The following is a 15,193-nucleotide window of genomic DNA, read 5'->3' on the forward strand; positions in this document are numbered from 1 at the left end:
AATAGACAAGAGTGTTACTACTGTTAATGTGGTATGACTGACAAACCATGATAGATCTGGCAAACATTTAAATCGATAAACTGATGAAGGTGCAGTGTTTTTGTTGCGGAAAACTAATACTGCTTTAGCTGTGTTCATTCTGGGAAAATCTGCAAAATCAGCAGCATCTGGTTAATTGTTCTTTTCTTCCGTATTGCTTGAAATTACACCCCCCATCTTGATTGCCTGGTGAATACATTAAGGCTACTTTAAACACATATCATGAATTAGTATCATTAAGCCCAACTTGTACAGACCATTAATTGGCTAGTGTTGTATAAGAGCTGTCATCTCTATCCCAGGCAAACATTACCCTGATCAGGACATTATAACATGACCCCTTTCACAAAGGTCTGACATCAGCATGTAATGAGGACCCAAGACCCTTTCAGATAAGACTCCACTCAGAATCCCAAACCTTAATGAAGGAGAAAGACACTGCTGTGCGGATTAATTGTCCTTTGCGTAAACCGCTGTGATCCTCCACCCCATACGAGCATGTGGTCCATCACCTCTGTTGACCCTCAGGACAAAAGGAACTGACTGCTTGAGTAATTTTATGGATGCACTGGTCAAAATACAAACACACAGACACACACAAACATAAACACTGCTCGTCACACAACCATATTTAATGATGATTCAAATTTTATGCTTGGAACAGAGATGTTATGATTCAGTTTGTGGCCTGGAATGGTTGCATTTAATCTTCTCAGGACACTTTAGAACCGATCATTGTAATTAGGAAGGATTTTGAGAAATGGATTCGGCTTCTCTGTGACACCTATTTTTCCACAAAAAATTATAAATAAGCCAGCCAAAACCCTTTCACAACAGAATAAAATACAGTCTGTAAGTGAAATACTACACAATCCTCATCATACATTTTTTCCATGACCACACTCTCAACCAGCATGTCATAAACTGGTGCCCTTTATGGTTGGGTACTGTTGAAGGGAGCTCTTTCTGTGGGGGGGAAACCTCAGCCAGCCTCCCTCACGTCTCTCCCTGCAGTCGCAAGAGTCCGTCTGCGTACTGGAACTGCGAGGAGTTTTGATATTCCAGCATGTCCAGCGCCACCACGCAGCTCTCCTTGACGACGCGCTCCTGGTCGTCCCGGTAACGCTGCAGGATCTCCAGGCAGGCGTCCTTGCCGATGGAGCCCAGGGCCTCGGCACACTCGTGTCGCACCATGGCGCTCTCGTCCTCCTTCTCCAGAGCTGCCTGAAGCTGGGGGATGCTGGCCTCATGCTGGATCTGACCCAAGACATAGCCGATCTCGTGCCGGAATAAGGCACTGCTACACTGGAGACCTGACCAGTGGAAGGGAAGGGAGTAATGTTAGCATCCAGTGCTCAAAACGTAAACCCTCTGAACTCCTATTTGGACCTTATTGGAATAAGAATTACACACACTGGCATATTGCTTTTACTTTCAGACACCGACAAGATAAGCTATATTGGTATGGCTGCATTGTACAGACTTGTGGCGTATGTGAATGGATTAATGACATTTCTCTCACAGTCACACACACAGTCACACACACACACACACACACACACACACACAGATTTTTTCTTTCCTGCTCTTTACCATCGCCAAGAGCTAACACAGCCTCCTCAGTACCCAGGTTACGCAGGGCAAACATGGCCCTGTATCTCTCAAACAGCGACAGGCTCTCATCCAAGAGCTGCACCCTAAGCTCGGGCACACTCTTCCTAGGAGCAGGCGGCGCCGGGTCCACTGAGCTGTATGGGTTCCCATCGGCCCCTTCCTTACACCCGCCACCCTGCTGCCACTCCAGAAGCCTGACGGCCAACTGACATGTCTCTGCCACCTGCACAACAATGGAAATGTCAACTGAAATATCCAGGAATTTGGAGACAAAATGAACTACAATATTAAGTGTGTCTTGTGTTTTTTTTAAAGGTGATTGTATACCTCTATAACAGGATCTTCTGAGTACTGCTTGAGTAAATCCAACACCTTTAGATTTCCAATAGCCCCCAAAGCCTCACCTAAAACAAGGACGAGATTCAGAAAAGATGAGCATTATATTACATTTAGCCAATAGCTAGAGAGTATGACTGGCTAATCATTATTGTGCTATGCATACAGGCAGCTAAAGAGAGGTGTGTGTATGCGACGGTCATTGCCTGCCTACCAGCTTCGTGTCTGACCATGGGCTCTTGGCTGGTATCTTTTAGAACAGTCTCCAGAACAGGAATGGCTCGTTCATCTTGCATCTGACCCAAGCAGTATGCTAGTTCATGTTTCAGCAAGGCAGATTCATCCTCGAAGGTTCGACTTATCCATTCGATGGCCTCAGGTCCACCCACGTTGCGCAACGTGAACAGCGCCCGAAATCGTGTGGTCAGGTCGTGTTTTGAGTTGAACAGTATTTGGCCAACTGCAGTCACATCCTTTCCATCGAACATTGCGGTGATTGTAATGCCTTCAATGGTTAAAGGACATGGAAATTAACGGGAAAGCCAGTGGGGGGATTACAAGTTAATTCAGCTGTAGAGAAAAACATGTTGTTTTACGCGTAACGCTAATAAATCATAAAATAACCCACATGGTGTGCTCAACCACATATTTCCCGTGAATGAAGTACATCCTAACATTCACTGAAATCTACAATACGAGATCCATACAACCAAATAATTAAAGGCCACTGCTAGCTCTGTTTCGATAACAAGCTTAAGAGTTTTATTTTACTCTCTGCCCAACTTCATTATCGTCAAGTTACGTAAGTAAACTTGACTGGTAGTAAAATATGGGGATGACGAAACAGTTATGTCCTGAAAAACACAACCAGCCGTAGAAAAATGCATACATTCAGTGGCATTATTTTATAACAGCTGGTCATTAAACATCACGCAGTTACAAAACCCTTGCTATGCTAACTAGCTTTAGAAGATATTCAGGTATATCGGCCGGTACAACAACTACCGATCAAATAACAATAATCATAAACTAAATACAAAAGTGTATGTCTTTCTAGGAGATTGACATTATGTGAAATCAATGTTACTTACTAAATTATACAGCCTAAAAACCTAGTGCCATCACTCCACATGAGAAACAGCCAGGAAAAGAACAAGAGTCCCACACCTATGTCATAACGTTTTGGATTCCAGCAATGATCAGAGTACCTTCTCTCCATATTGCCCCCTACTGATGAGGAGTAGAAAGGTCTTAGTGATGGCCACATTAAAGTAGGCTACTCTGCATGAAAAACTACTCTACAAATGTGCACATATGCGGAATTGTGTTCCTTATTGTTGTTTACAGTCGATACAGTTACAATGAACATGATAACTGACGAAATTCATCAAAGTGTTAATTGAATAGATTATTGGGATACATTCAACAGGTCAGCATTGTGGCCCATTGCAGGTCCCATAAATTCAGTGTTAAGTAAGTAACATACATAAGTCATTTAAGTAGCACTTTTCATACAAATAATGCATACAACTCAAAGGGCTTAACATCACAACAAACACCAGCATCGCCCACGCCGCCCTGCTCCCCATCCTGGGCCCTCAACTCAGTCATCATCCCCTTGACGACTTCTCCCGCTGGATGTGACGACCCCCACTCTGGTCATCGGCAGCTCCATGGTCCGAGATGTCCACACCCCCCCCTTCAACAAGCGGCCCCTGCAAGGTCCACTGCCTCCCCGGAGCCAGGCGTGTTCCAATCGCTGATGGAAGTGGAACTTTCCCTCCCCACCCCCACCACTCTGCACGTAGTCTCTCTACCTGGTCTACCTAGAGAAACCCTCGGCCAACCGCACCCACCGCCACTGCATTGCCGTACACCTACTCTACCCAATACCCTATACTAGCATTTATGTACAATAGACATTATTGCCTCCACCGAATTGTTTCTCTGTCCCTACATCCCCTACCCCTGTAACAGTAACCCTATTGCCACAGTAATCTGGCCTTGTCTGTATCATGTATTTACCACCAGATGTATGTACACATATGTCCAGTGACCAAATGCTGGCTGTGTATTGCCCCTTTTGCTTCCTTTCCCCTTCTGCCACACTACCCTTCCCCTTCCCCCCTTCCCCCCGTCCCACCTTCCTGTCTCCACCCGGCCGACCTCAAGCAGATGGGTCCCCCCTTATGTGCCGTGGTTCTGCTTAAGGTTTCTTCCTGCCGAACAGGGAGTTTTTCCTTGCCCCTGTTGCCGTTGTGCATGCACTAAGGGGGTTCAGGCTCTGGGCTCTGTTAAGCGCCGAGAGGCAATTGTGTTGTTATGGCGCTATACAAATAAAATTGAATTGAATTGAATACAAACGAATAAATAGACCACACAATAACAAACAATGATCAACCACACAACCCAAGGGGCGTAAAACATTGAAGATAATATAAGTTAATGAAGAAAATAATTGTATAATGTCCCCTGAGCCCACCTTTCTAATAGCCTACTTTTTCACACGGTGTTCCACAGTTGAAGTGCGTACAGTTAGGGGTTTTCTGCATGTCATATTTCTTAATTGTTTTAAACTATTGCGAGGGAAAGTAATCGAGTCGCCCCCCAGGTGGTAATGTTGCTATGGCGTGGCGAAATGAATGGGATTCTCCTCACAGACGTTTTTAATTGATTTTATTTGAATTAAATTAATTAAATTGATTGGTTTTAAATTGATCCAGGAAGTGTTCGAATGGTAACACTAAAAACTACAAAATTTCGGTCAATTTCTATAATCGAAATTATGCGCAGAGATGTGTGTTTCCACGAGATAACCACTTGTGCACATAAGACAATTATTTTTTGCGCATAAGATAAAAACTCCAGATCATTTGTTTATTTTTGAGCTACTTTTGCGTTCCCTATTTTGCATTCCCTTGTAAAACATTTGTGTCCCCTTCCTCCCTGCATCATACAGATCACTGTAATGCTTTCTTATAGTGAGCCCTGCCGTTCTAATATTCGTTTAATTTTACTTTCACTGACTTATAGGCATGCTTATCATTAAGCAGTAAAACTATATCTGCATATTAATGTTTAGTTCAAAGTAAAATTCTATGAACTGATCCATGTCGTGGTGTTACTTGTCAGTGTTTAATAATACACCAAGAGTAGTGGGATTACAAAAGGATTGTGTAATGCAAAATGTAGGCTGTTGCTTGGGAATGCAAAACTAACTCAAAAAATTAATTCTCACTCACCATAAAAAAAATCCCACCATGACCCTTAGGGGGCTCCATACTTGTTTTTTGTTGCAGTTTCGACAACTTATCGATACGAAGGTGGCGGGTTTGTTTTGATTCGAATCTTGTGACGTAAGCATTCCAATGCATACCCAGAATGCTTTGCACTTTCACCCAAAACATCTTCGCAGGACATATTTTAGTCAGCTAATCAGGCCTTTAATTAATTAATCGGTAATATCACCACGGCGTTCTACGTTTTAATACCAGCTACATTAACAGGCAGTTCTTTATCAAGGGCAAGAGGTATGACGGCGTTGTTATTTTTGTATTCATCTAGCTAGCCCTTCAGCTGACCAGCTAGCATAAGAGCTAATGTATCTATTATGTCAAGGTAGCGATTAACTAGATATCATAAGTGCTATAAAGTACTGGTGTTGTTGTTATATTAATCGGATGCATATTGTACGTTCAGTCACCCTATGGTTCTGTTTTGTTGTAATGCATTCTGCTAGGGTCCATCGATAACTGTGCTGTGGGCTTAACCTGTATTCTCAAGAGTTTTTGACTACCCTCAGCCCACAAAGGTGGTCAAATTGGTTGTAAGGGATTCTACAGGCTAATGTAGCTGTGTGTTTAACTACTTCGGATTTGGATAAGGAAGCTCCATTTGCCCGATGTGAAGCATTTGTATGTTGATGGGCTAATGTGACTTAATCAAAGTGTCTCACTGCTGTTAGCCATAGTCTTCCATCTTGTTGTTACATGTTTTGCCTTAATGTTTGCTCTTTCCAACTTATACAAATATTCTACCAGCCTCAGGCTGACTTGACTTGACACATGACTACTGAAGGTCATCAATTGACCATCCTAATGATTGGATACAAACACATGCCCATGAATCTTCCTCATAGACATTCATATTTACAGTGATGGTTTTCAGAGGCTGTTGAGTGTATGTCAGATTTCTGATTAAACTTCCCTCATTTCTTTAGTCTCTCTCTTCAATGGACCAGGACTATGAGCGCAGGCTGTTGCGGCAGATCAACATACAGAATGTAAACTGCAGTCCCATTGTGAGTGTTAAGCCATACCATTCAAACATTTTCTTTAAATTAGTTTTGTGCTGCTTTGGCATTTATGATTGCAAACTCGATATTGGTATGTCAAGTCACGTTTTTAAAGCCACAATGGAAAAGTTCAAGATTTCACTAGGTACCCTTTAATCCTCCACAAACAGAAAGCAACAGAGGCGATCCGCAACCTGACGCCCACAAGCTCTCCGCTCTCGTCCCCTAGCAAACATGGAGATAGATTCATCCCGTCCCGTGCTGGAGCCAACTGGAGCATCAACTTCCACAGAATTAACGTAAGCATTGTTGCCAGGATGCTGTTTTCTACAGCTATGCTAAACTGTCATCTTTTCTCTCTCTTGCGTGTAGACAAGTCAGTTTGTCAGTTCTGTTTACAGGAGAATGACCGGTCACCTAGCCAGAACAGAAAAACAAAGGATGCCACCACAGACACCAGTAAAGGTAGGCCTGACTTATCAGACATCATCAGTCTGCATCTGTAACTCTCCACACAGACGGCATTTGGGAGAAAGATGGATACAACACTGTTTTGCTCTGGGAACCCTTTTTGCCTCTCGCGTGTATCTCATATTTTCCTGTCACTCTGTGTCTCTCCTCGCGGTGCTCTGCAGCGGACGGCCTGGCCTACTCGGCCCTGCTGAAGAACGAGCTGCTGGGGGCGGGCATCGAGAAGGTCCAGGACCCGCAGAGTGAGGACCAACGTCTGCGACCTTCCACCCCAGAGAGAAGGAGACTCTTTAACGTGAGTGTGCCAGTCATTCCCTCTCAGCTACTACAGGCCTCTGTCAAGCTTCTTCTGTTTAATTATTAATGGTCATGCAAAGAAACATACAAGGAATAAACTATCTGGTGCATTTCTTAGCTCTCTAAGAAATGCACCAGAATATGTAAGAATGTGTTAGAATAATACCACTGCCATCCAGCATAAATGTGTATATGCCATACTATAACCAATTGGCAGAGACAGGTCTAAAAGATTATGTGAAAAATGGTATTTTAAAGGTACCCAGTGCAACTTTCGAGGCTTAAAAATAAACATTCAATTTCTAGTCTTTTTTACACGTAGTAAGTTTCAATAACTCCATACCATTACATATCGACATTCAAGGAGCAAAGATGAGACGTCGTTGTGTGGTGAGAACTGATAGAAAATCGATAACAACAACAATCGCCACCATTTTCTTTATTTATTTGTGCCGCAATAAATAAAGCAGGATTCCAGTCAATGGAAAAATGGCCTCTCCCCACCGGTGATTGTTGTTGTTTACGATTTTCTATCAGTTCTCACCACACAACGATGCCTCATCTTTGCTCCTTGAATGTCGATATGTAATGGTGTGGAGTTATTGAAACTTACTACGTGTAAAAAAGACTAGAAATTGAATGTTTATTTTTCATTGAATGTTTATATAAAGTTGCACTGGGTGCCTTTAATTCAGATTTAATATCACAAGGTGTGCTGTGCCAAACAGTTAGGCAATGAACTATTAACGTTTTTCTTTTTGTCCTCCTATGTAAACATACAGTACTCTCTCAGTGCCAAGCGCTCCTCGCCCGATGACAACAACACTCTGTCCCCATACTCCCTGTCGCCCGTCAGCAGCAAGAGGTGAGCTGATTTCTCAACATATATGAACAGGGGCTCATACTAAGAGTCTAAAACAAAACACATCTGTTTTACCCACGGTGCTGATATGAACAGGGGCTCATAATAAGAGTCTAAAACAAAACACATCTGTTTCACCCACGGTGCTGTTATGAACAGGGGCTCATAATAAGAGTCTAAAACAAAACACATCTGTTTCACCCACGGTGCTGATATGAACAGGGGCTCATACTAAGGGCCTGATTTACTAATATGCGAGCGCTGCTTAATCTGCGTTCGCATATTAACGCACGGTGTTTTTGCGCATTTTCTGTGGTATTTATCAAGCCAGATCTGCGCTGGGCAAACTGTGCTTACTCCACCATTTAAAGAGCCTGATTTACTAAGATTGATTTGCGAACGCATCTTAATCTGCGCCTTTGCCAGGCGCACATTAACGCACGGTGATTCCCCGCATCTTCCGTGATATTTATCAAGCCAGATACGCGCTGGGCAATCATTATTTAGCGCACCGTTAAAAGACTGGAGAACTTGCCAGCAAGTTACTGCCACCATGGAGATTCGAGGAATGGGGACATGGGTTCACTACAATATATCCCCACTGAAACAAATACATTTACCAAGTAGCCTGCAGGCCTCTCCAAAATCACCGTTGCTCAAATCCTGGATAGATGGCACTATTCCGGAAGATAAAACTGTCATGGACAGACCACTACCACGTAAGTAATGGTCATGTTGGCATCACATATGACCTGGACATTCATTGAATATGTGTGCTTTCTGTTTTGGTAAACGTGTTCGTGGATTGAAGGTGGGACTGTTTGTATGTGGGTGCGATCAATTTCTCCAATTACGTTCGGAAAGTTTAATTTCATATATGAATATATGAATTATACGAAAAAAATATTTCTGTTCGCTGTCTCTGTCTATGTCTTTGCCTTGCTGCTGCCATATCAACGTTTTCAGACTCAGTGGAAATGCGCTTACTGGTTAAGACGTGCTTTTATGAGGCGGAGAATTAGCCTGCAAATCAGAGATGTGCGCTCGCCGGGCAGTTTAGTAAATACCACGCAGTTCATCATTAGGCGCACTCCTCCCATTAAATAGCACCTCACGCCTATGTTACCACCCACGTTTCCAAACCATCCCACCTGTTTGCAGGTACACACCCTCAAAGCGTTAATATACGACTCTACTCAAATGCGCCCCCTTAGTAAATACCGTTTTATGTTTACGACCGCTATTTTACGCCAGAAATGGGCGCAATCCTGTTAGTAAATCAGGCCCTAAGAATCTAAAGAAGCACATCCTGTTTTACCCGCAGAACCCATCGCATAGCTTCTGCACCCTGTGTGCGTCTGTTGTTTTTGTTTTGATGGTATGTCTCTTCTGACTTCCCTTTGCAGTCAGAAGCTGTTACGGTCGCCACGAAAGCCCACGCGCAAAATCTCTAAGATCCCCTTTAAGGTGCTGGATGCACCGGAACTGCAAGATGACTTCTACCTCAACCTAGTGGACTGGTCCTCCCTGAATGTACTCAGTGTAGGCTTGGGGACCTGCGTGTATCTATGGAGCGCATGCACAAGCCAGGTAGCTACCAAATGGCTTACAAAGATACTAATGTCATGTCCATGACTTCTCACAGTGTCAGTGTCAATCTATAAGGAGGTGCAATGCTTTGGTTGGTCTTGTTTTAGCAGGCTGAGCATCGTGATTGATTTGTCTTCGACAGGTAACACGTCTGTGCGACCTGTCGGTGGAGGGAGACTCCGTCACGTCCGTCGGCTGGTCGGAACGAGTGAGTGCACACACACACACACACACACACACCTAGATCTGTGAGCTCTATATTCTGCTTCTGCTGTAAAGCCTGTGTTAGGGGCACGCATGTGATTGGTCTTGAGCCTGTTTATTTCTCCAACAGGGCAATCTTGTGGCAGTGGGGACACATAAAGGCTTTGTGCAAATATGGGACGCCGCTGCAGGCAAGAAGCTGTTTGCACTGGAGGGCCACACGGCACGAGTGGGTAAGGTCATAAATACGCACATTCAGGCCAGTCATCACGAGCCTCGAGGCGTCTTCATCGCTATTTGGTTAAGAAATGCTTCTCTCCAAGCCCAAATCTCAATTGCCCTCTCTTACGGGTTTCTGCCCCCCCCCCCGCAGGTGCTCTGGCGTGGAATGCTGACCAGCTCTCCTCGGGCAGCCGGGACCGCATGATCCTGCAGCGGGATGTGCGCACGCCCCCCCAGCAGTCGGAGCGTCGGCTCCAGGGCCACCGGCAGGAGGTGTGCGGCCTCAAGTGGAGCACCGACCACCAGCTGCTGGCCTCCGGGGGCAACGACAACAAGGTAGTGGCCATCACTGTCTCTGCGATCGCTCTGTTGGCCTGCCCACTCAGTTTCCAGCCCTCTCAGCCCTCTCCAACTACACCTGATTCAGCTCATGAAGCCCTTTAGAGGACCTTTGAGTCTTAATCATGCAGTCATTTGGCAGGGGCTTCTAGAGCAGCGAGTGAGATCTGGCATCCACTTGTATCCAACACTGTTTGTATTTCACGTTTGTTCCCATGGTGACAGTAGGGGTAGATTCCATTCCCCTCTGCTTGTGTGATTGTTGTGATGTCATAGTACATATGCTGCTATGCTAAAATAAATGTTTACAGTATGCTCCGCTACATTATAAAACAATTGGGTTCTAGCGCGTAATTTAGCTGTTTCTGATTGGACGAGAGACGTTCCATGCCATCTTTTGCGGAGAAACAATGGCGAAATAAACCATTTTGAATCAATAACTTCGTGTTGAAATGCTAATTTGTTGACTGTAGAATTGTTTTATAAAAGCATTCTACAGCATTAAGAAGAGCCGTGTAATAATTAAGCAATATACGCCACTCGGCCTGGCGGCCTCCGTGGCTACGGCCGAACACCACCCATGGGATTATCCCTTACCTACCCCACTCCCACTCGTGCTATATTGCTTAATTATTACACGGCTCTTCTTAATGCTGTAGAATGCTCCTTTCACTTGAATGGGGCTTTCCAACGTTCTGCGGTCAACTATTTTCCGATAACTGACCGTTGCTATGCAATAATGACCGCTGTCAAGGAAAGTGGCCTTTTTGCCTCTGATTCACATCTTTCGTAGCACTCCGCAAGTAGTACGGTAACTTATCAAGGGAGTTTCAGCGGACGGTTGAGCAGCTGTGTTCTAAAGAATGTTCAACTGTCTTTGAAGTTCAACGTCTTTGGCGAACTATAGTAACAAAAACAAATACATTGTAAATAGACACACAGTGTTAAGTTATTTTTTTGTTTTAGCCGTATAATAAGCGGGATAATGTATAGAACGCCGGTCATTGTCGGAAAAATAAGCCCCTTCACGGTGAAGCAACACCCCTCCGCTTCGCGTCGGGGTGCTGTTCGCCCTTTCGGGGCTTATTTTCCCGACAATGACCTGCGTTCTATACATTATCCCTTACATATACTACCTACTGTATAATTCATTAATTAATGTCATTATGAATACAAGTGCAGTGCCCGTAGGAATTCTGTAATGTTAGCAGACGTAGGTGTAGCTGTTGGGTAGTGTAATAGCAAGACATATTTGCACTCCACATAGGTACAGGTTACACTGAAGTATTATTGTGATGCATGTTTCCTTTTCATGTTTATTTGCGCGTATTTCGTGGACTCCATAGCAACAGATGGGAAAGCAATGAACAATCTGAAAGCCTCCGAGGCTTATCAATATTATCTACCATTTGTAGCGTTGTAGTACTCCACTCTTGCGTTGTGATTTGATTGGCACCCAGCCGTTTATTCATACACTCTGACAGGTTTAATGAACACAGAGCAAAGGCGATCACACACAGTATCTTCGGAATGACAGCCTCTCCCAGCCAGGGTAAATGCAGACTGAGGTTTATAGTATTGCAATAATGAGAAAACAAAGTACACACGAATTATAACAGATACATCGGGACACTAATACATCGGAAAACCTCTCTCATTGCGTCAATAGATGCATGCCATGAACACATGGTCACTGGTCTAGGCTAACCGGCAACGTTGAATAGAAAGCTAACTCTTATACAAATACATCAAACTACAATATACTACTTAACATGGTAATGAGAGTTGGTTAAATGCCAGGCCCATACGCATCAGCTGGGGTAACATCTATGACGACGACTGTTCTATGACTATGACATAATTCACGTTGCTAAAATTCATGCGTTTTGCATATGCCATGAATAAGTGCTGTAATCACAGTTACATTTCAACCATGCTTATGAAATAAGTTTGCCAAGTTGAAAGTCAAATAAGTGCAGAAATGTACTGTAAAAATACGCTATACTAATAAACAATATGAATATTTTGATGGATTACTATTCCCTGTCTGTTAGATGACTGTACAACTCTAGACATTACTTTGAAACTTAATATAAAGAAGCTTATATAAACGAATAGATAAAATCAATCACTGTCTTAAGATTACCTGAGCAAAAGTCTGTATCTGTTCACCAAGAAGAATTTGACTGCGGACCTCATAACGTATCCAACGCTATTCTGAACTTTGAGTGAAGGCAGGATAGTTTTAATACTGTTTGTGACGTCATTTGTGACGTCATTTCGGTGCTACGGGAAACGATAACCCATTAGTCCCTACGGGAAACGGTAAAATACAAATATCTCGAAAACTATAAATTCAAAAATCTTCAAAATCAAGGATGCACAGGTTCCTTGATTTTCCCGACAAAATGACCTGCGTTCTATACATTATCCCTTACATATACTACCTACTGTATAATTAATTAATTAATGTCATTATAAATATGATAATAATGGCAAAGAAGAACAACATGCAGCTATGCCATTCTAACTAGAAGTTTGAGAGTTTGATTGCAAATGTTGATCTGTCCTCGTGGTCCTCAGCTGCTGGTGTGGAACCACTCCAGTGTGGTGCCCGTGCAGCAGTACACGGAGCACCTGGCGGCAGTGAAGGCCATCGCCTGGTCGCCCCACCAGCACGGGCTGCTTGCATCGGGCGGGGGCACTGCTGACCGCAGCATCCGCTTCTGGAACACACTGACGGGGCAGCCCCTGCAGTCCATCGACACAGGCTCACAGGTCTGCAACCTGGCCTGGTCCAAGCATGCCAATGAGCTGGTACGTAGAGGCCAAGTGTGGTGTGGAGGAGGCGTGCAAAAGTAGCTTGACCAATGTCCAGAGGTGTGAAACCTGAATATTTTAAATGAGATATCAAGTTACTAGCATGTGCTGAGCCAGTGGGTTTCACTTACTAGTGTATGTATTCTCAGGTATGAACACTAACTAGTGTTGCTTCTCAGGTATGAACACTTACTAGTGTATGTATTCTCAGGTATGAACACTAACTAGTGTTGCTTCTCAGGTATGAACACTTACTAGTGTATGTATTCTCAGGTATGAACACTAACTAGTGTTGCTTCTCAGGTATGAACACTTACTGGTGTTGCTTCTCAGGTATGAACACTTACTAGTGTATGTATTCTCAGGTATGAACACTTACTAGTGTTGCTTCTCAGTTATGAACACTTACTAGTGTATGTATTCTCAGGTATGAACACTTACTAGTGTTGCTTCTCAGGTATGAACACTTACTAGTGTATGTATTCTCAGGTATGAACACTTACTAGTGTTGCTTCTCAGGTCTGAAATTGTAATTAATTAGCCATTTCTGAAACTTATAGTTCATTGCAGACACTTGACTGAGGGGGGAGGGGGGGCTTGCTTGAACAGTTTGCATTTCCTTGTGCGGTCCTCTTTAGAGGTATAGGCAAGTGTTGGTTGATTGTTTGTTAATTGTCTGTCCGTTAGGTAAGCACACACGGATACTCGCAAAACCAGATACTGGTATGGAAATACCCAGCCCTCACTCAGGTGGCCAAACTCACCGGACACTCATACCGAGTCCTCTACCTGGTAAGAGCAGAACCTCTCACCCTGTCCTAGTTGCCCATCCTGCTTGAGTTTTCATTAGCCAGTGATTGATAAGGAACGACTCTCTCTGTGTGTGTGTGCGTGTGCGTAGGCCATGTCACCAGATGGAGAGGCCATCGTCACAGGAGCCGGAGATGAGACATTGCGCTTCTGGAATGTCTTCAGTAAAACACGCTCGACAAAGGTAGACCTCTCTTACCTCATACAAAATCTGCATTTTATTGGTTGAAAATGGTTCAACACGCTATCTACTTTTTAAAATTATACTGAGTCCATGCTGACGTAGAGTCCACCGTTTGGTACCTCTCTACGTCTTGAAATGGGCAGCCCTCGGCCTCCGCACCCTCTCAGCCCCCGCACCCTCTCAGCGCCTTGCCCACCCTTTCAAAGTTATGCAGTGGGTGAAGTTAGGCTCAGAGCTGGGGGTGTACTTACAGTGTAATAGTGATTGCATGCTGCATCTCTCAGCTATCATTTGAGTTGTTAAGATCATATGTTCTTTGTACAGGAGTCGGTGTCCGTCTTGAATCTCTTCACCAGAGTGCGATGACACCAGTAGAGTTGAAGACTAAATCATGTTGGGGAAATGGCCTCTTTTAAAGGTGGATGGTGGAAGCAAATGTGTGAAGAAAGGGGACTCCTCCTGTCGGTTGCCGTTTACAGAATTTTAAAGACTTGCATCAGGACTGCCTTGTATACCTCCAGGATTATTTTCAAAAGCTTACTTGATTTGTTATGTTTATTTCTGTTTTCTTTTTTTTTTTTGCAATTAATGCACATTTTATAACATTTTGTGTTTTTTAAGTTGTTAAATATCCTCAATGTACCATACTGTATAACTATCGAGAAATGTAAGTGTCCTGAATCATTGCAATTTAAAGGTCGCTTGTCAAAAGTGTCATCGTTTCTGGGTTGAACTCTTGAAAATAGGTTATGTAAACAGTGACAGTCCTTTTGGGATGACTTGGGATGGAACAGGAATTTGAATTTTGTCAGTATACAGGCAAAAACAGGTACTGAAAATGAAAATGAGTTTATATCCCTAATGCATTTGTAATTTGTCGTAGCTGTCCATGACAACTTGTGAATGTTTGTGATCTCAAAGAGGAATCAGTTTCAAAGCTAGTTTGATCAATATGGTCAATGTGTCTGTGCCAAAACATAATTTAAGCGCCCATGTAAAATGGTGAAAATCAGCTGTTCAAGCCTGGACTCCACAAGACTGACAGCTGTCCCTCACCCCATGTCCGCATTCTAGGAGATTTAAACCCACCTTACTTGGCCAGTATGCCACA

At 43.6% G+C, this 15,193-nt stretch overlaps 2 protein-coding genes across 2 annotated transcripts; one reads left to right on the forward strand and one right to left on the reverse strand.

Moving 5' to 3' along the window:
- Nucleotides 1-656: 656 nt before the first annotated feature.
- On the reverse strand, nucleotides 657-3,194 carry dohh (deoxyhypusine hydroxylase/monooxygenase). Its single transcript, XM_080831839.1, has 5 exons — nucleotides 3,081-3,194; nucleotides 2,204-2,494; nucleotides 1,981-2,057; nucleotides 1,633-1,876; nucleotides 657-1,352 (listed from the first exon to the last, which is right to left on the reverse strand). Exons 2-5 carry the CDS (start codon nucleotides 2,475-2,477, stop codon nucleotides 1,036-1,038), a joined length of 912 nt encoding a protein of 303 aa, XP_080687965.1. The 5' UTR covers nucleotides 2,478-2,494; nucleotides 3,081-3,194; the 3' UTR covers nucleotides 657-1,035.
- Nucleotides 3,195-5,380: 2,186 nt separating this feature from the next.
- On the forward strand, nucleotides 5,381-14,710 carry LOC308361094 (fizzy-related protein homolog). The gene is made up of 14 exons (XM_080833342.1): nucleotides 5,381-5,519; nucleotides 6,209-6,289; nucleotides 6,454-6,582; nucleotides 6,685-6,748; nucleotides 6,919-7,049; nucleotides 7,834-7,916; nucleotides 9,320-9,503; nucleotides 9,646-9,711; nucleotides 9,838-9,940; nucleotides 10,081-10,265; nucleotides 12,852-13,085; nucleotides 13,776-13,880; nucleotides 13,990-14,082; nucleotides 14,407-14,710. The coding sequence occupies exons 2-14, from the start codon at nucleotides 6,221-6,223 to the stop codon at nucleotides 14,446-14,448; spliced, it is 1,488 nt and encodes a 495-aa protein (XP_080689468.1). The 5' UTR covers nucleotides 5,381-5,519; nucleotides 6,209-6,220; the 3' UTR covers nucleotides 14,449-14,710.
- The last annotated feature ends 483 nt before the right edge of the window (nucleotides 14,711-15,193 follow it).

Source organism: Sprattus sprattus (genome assembly GCF_963457725.1).
Source record: "Sprattus sprattus genome assembly, chromosome: 2".
Lineage (NCBI taxonomy): Eukaryota > Metazoa > Chordata > Actinopteri > Clupeiformes > Clupeidae > Sprattus > Sprattus sprattus.

Bases quoted from the DNA above. Each gene is read 5' to 3' on its own strand.
- dohh (XM_080831839.1), bottom strand. From the start codon at position 2,477: ATGTTCGATGGAAAGGATGTGACTGCAGTTGGCCAAATACTGTTCAAC. The intron at 1,877-1,980 runs GTATACAATCAC...ATTGTTGTGCAG, and splicing joins CAGAAGATCCTGTTATAGAG to GTGGCAGAGACATGTCAGTT. The intron at 1,353-1,632 runs GTAAAGAGCAGG...TCCACTGGTCAG, and splicing joins TGTGTTAGCTCTTGGCGATG to GTCTCCAGTGTAGCAGTGCC.
- LOC308361094 (XM_080833342.1), top strand. From the start codon at position 6,221: ATGGACCAGGACTATGAGCGCAGGCTGTTGCGGCAGATCAACATACAG. The intron at 6,583-6,684 runs GTAAGCATTGTT...TTCTGTTTACAG, and splicing joins TCAACTTCCACAGAATTAAC to GAGAATGACCGGTCACCTAG. The intron at 10,266-12,851 runs GTAGTGGCCATC...CGTGGTCCTCAG, and splicing joins CCGGGGGCAACGACAACAAG to CTGCTGGTGTGGAACCACTC.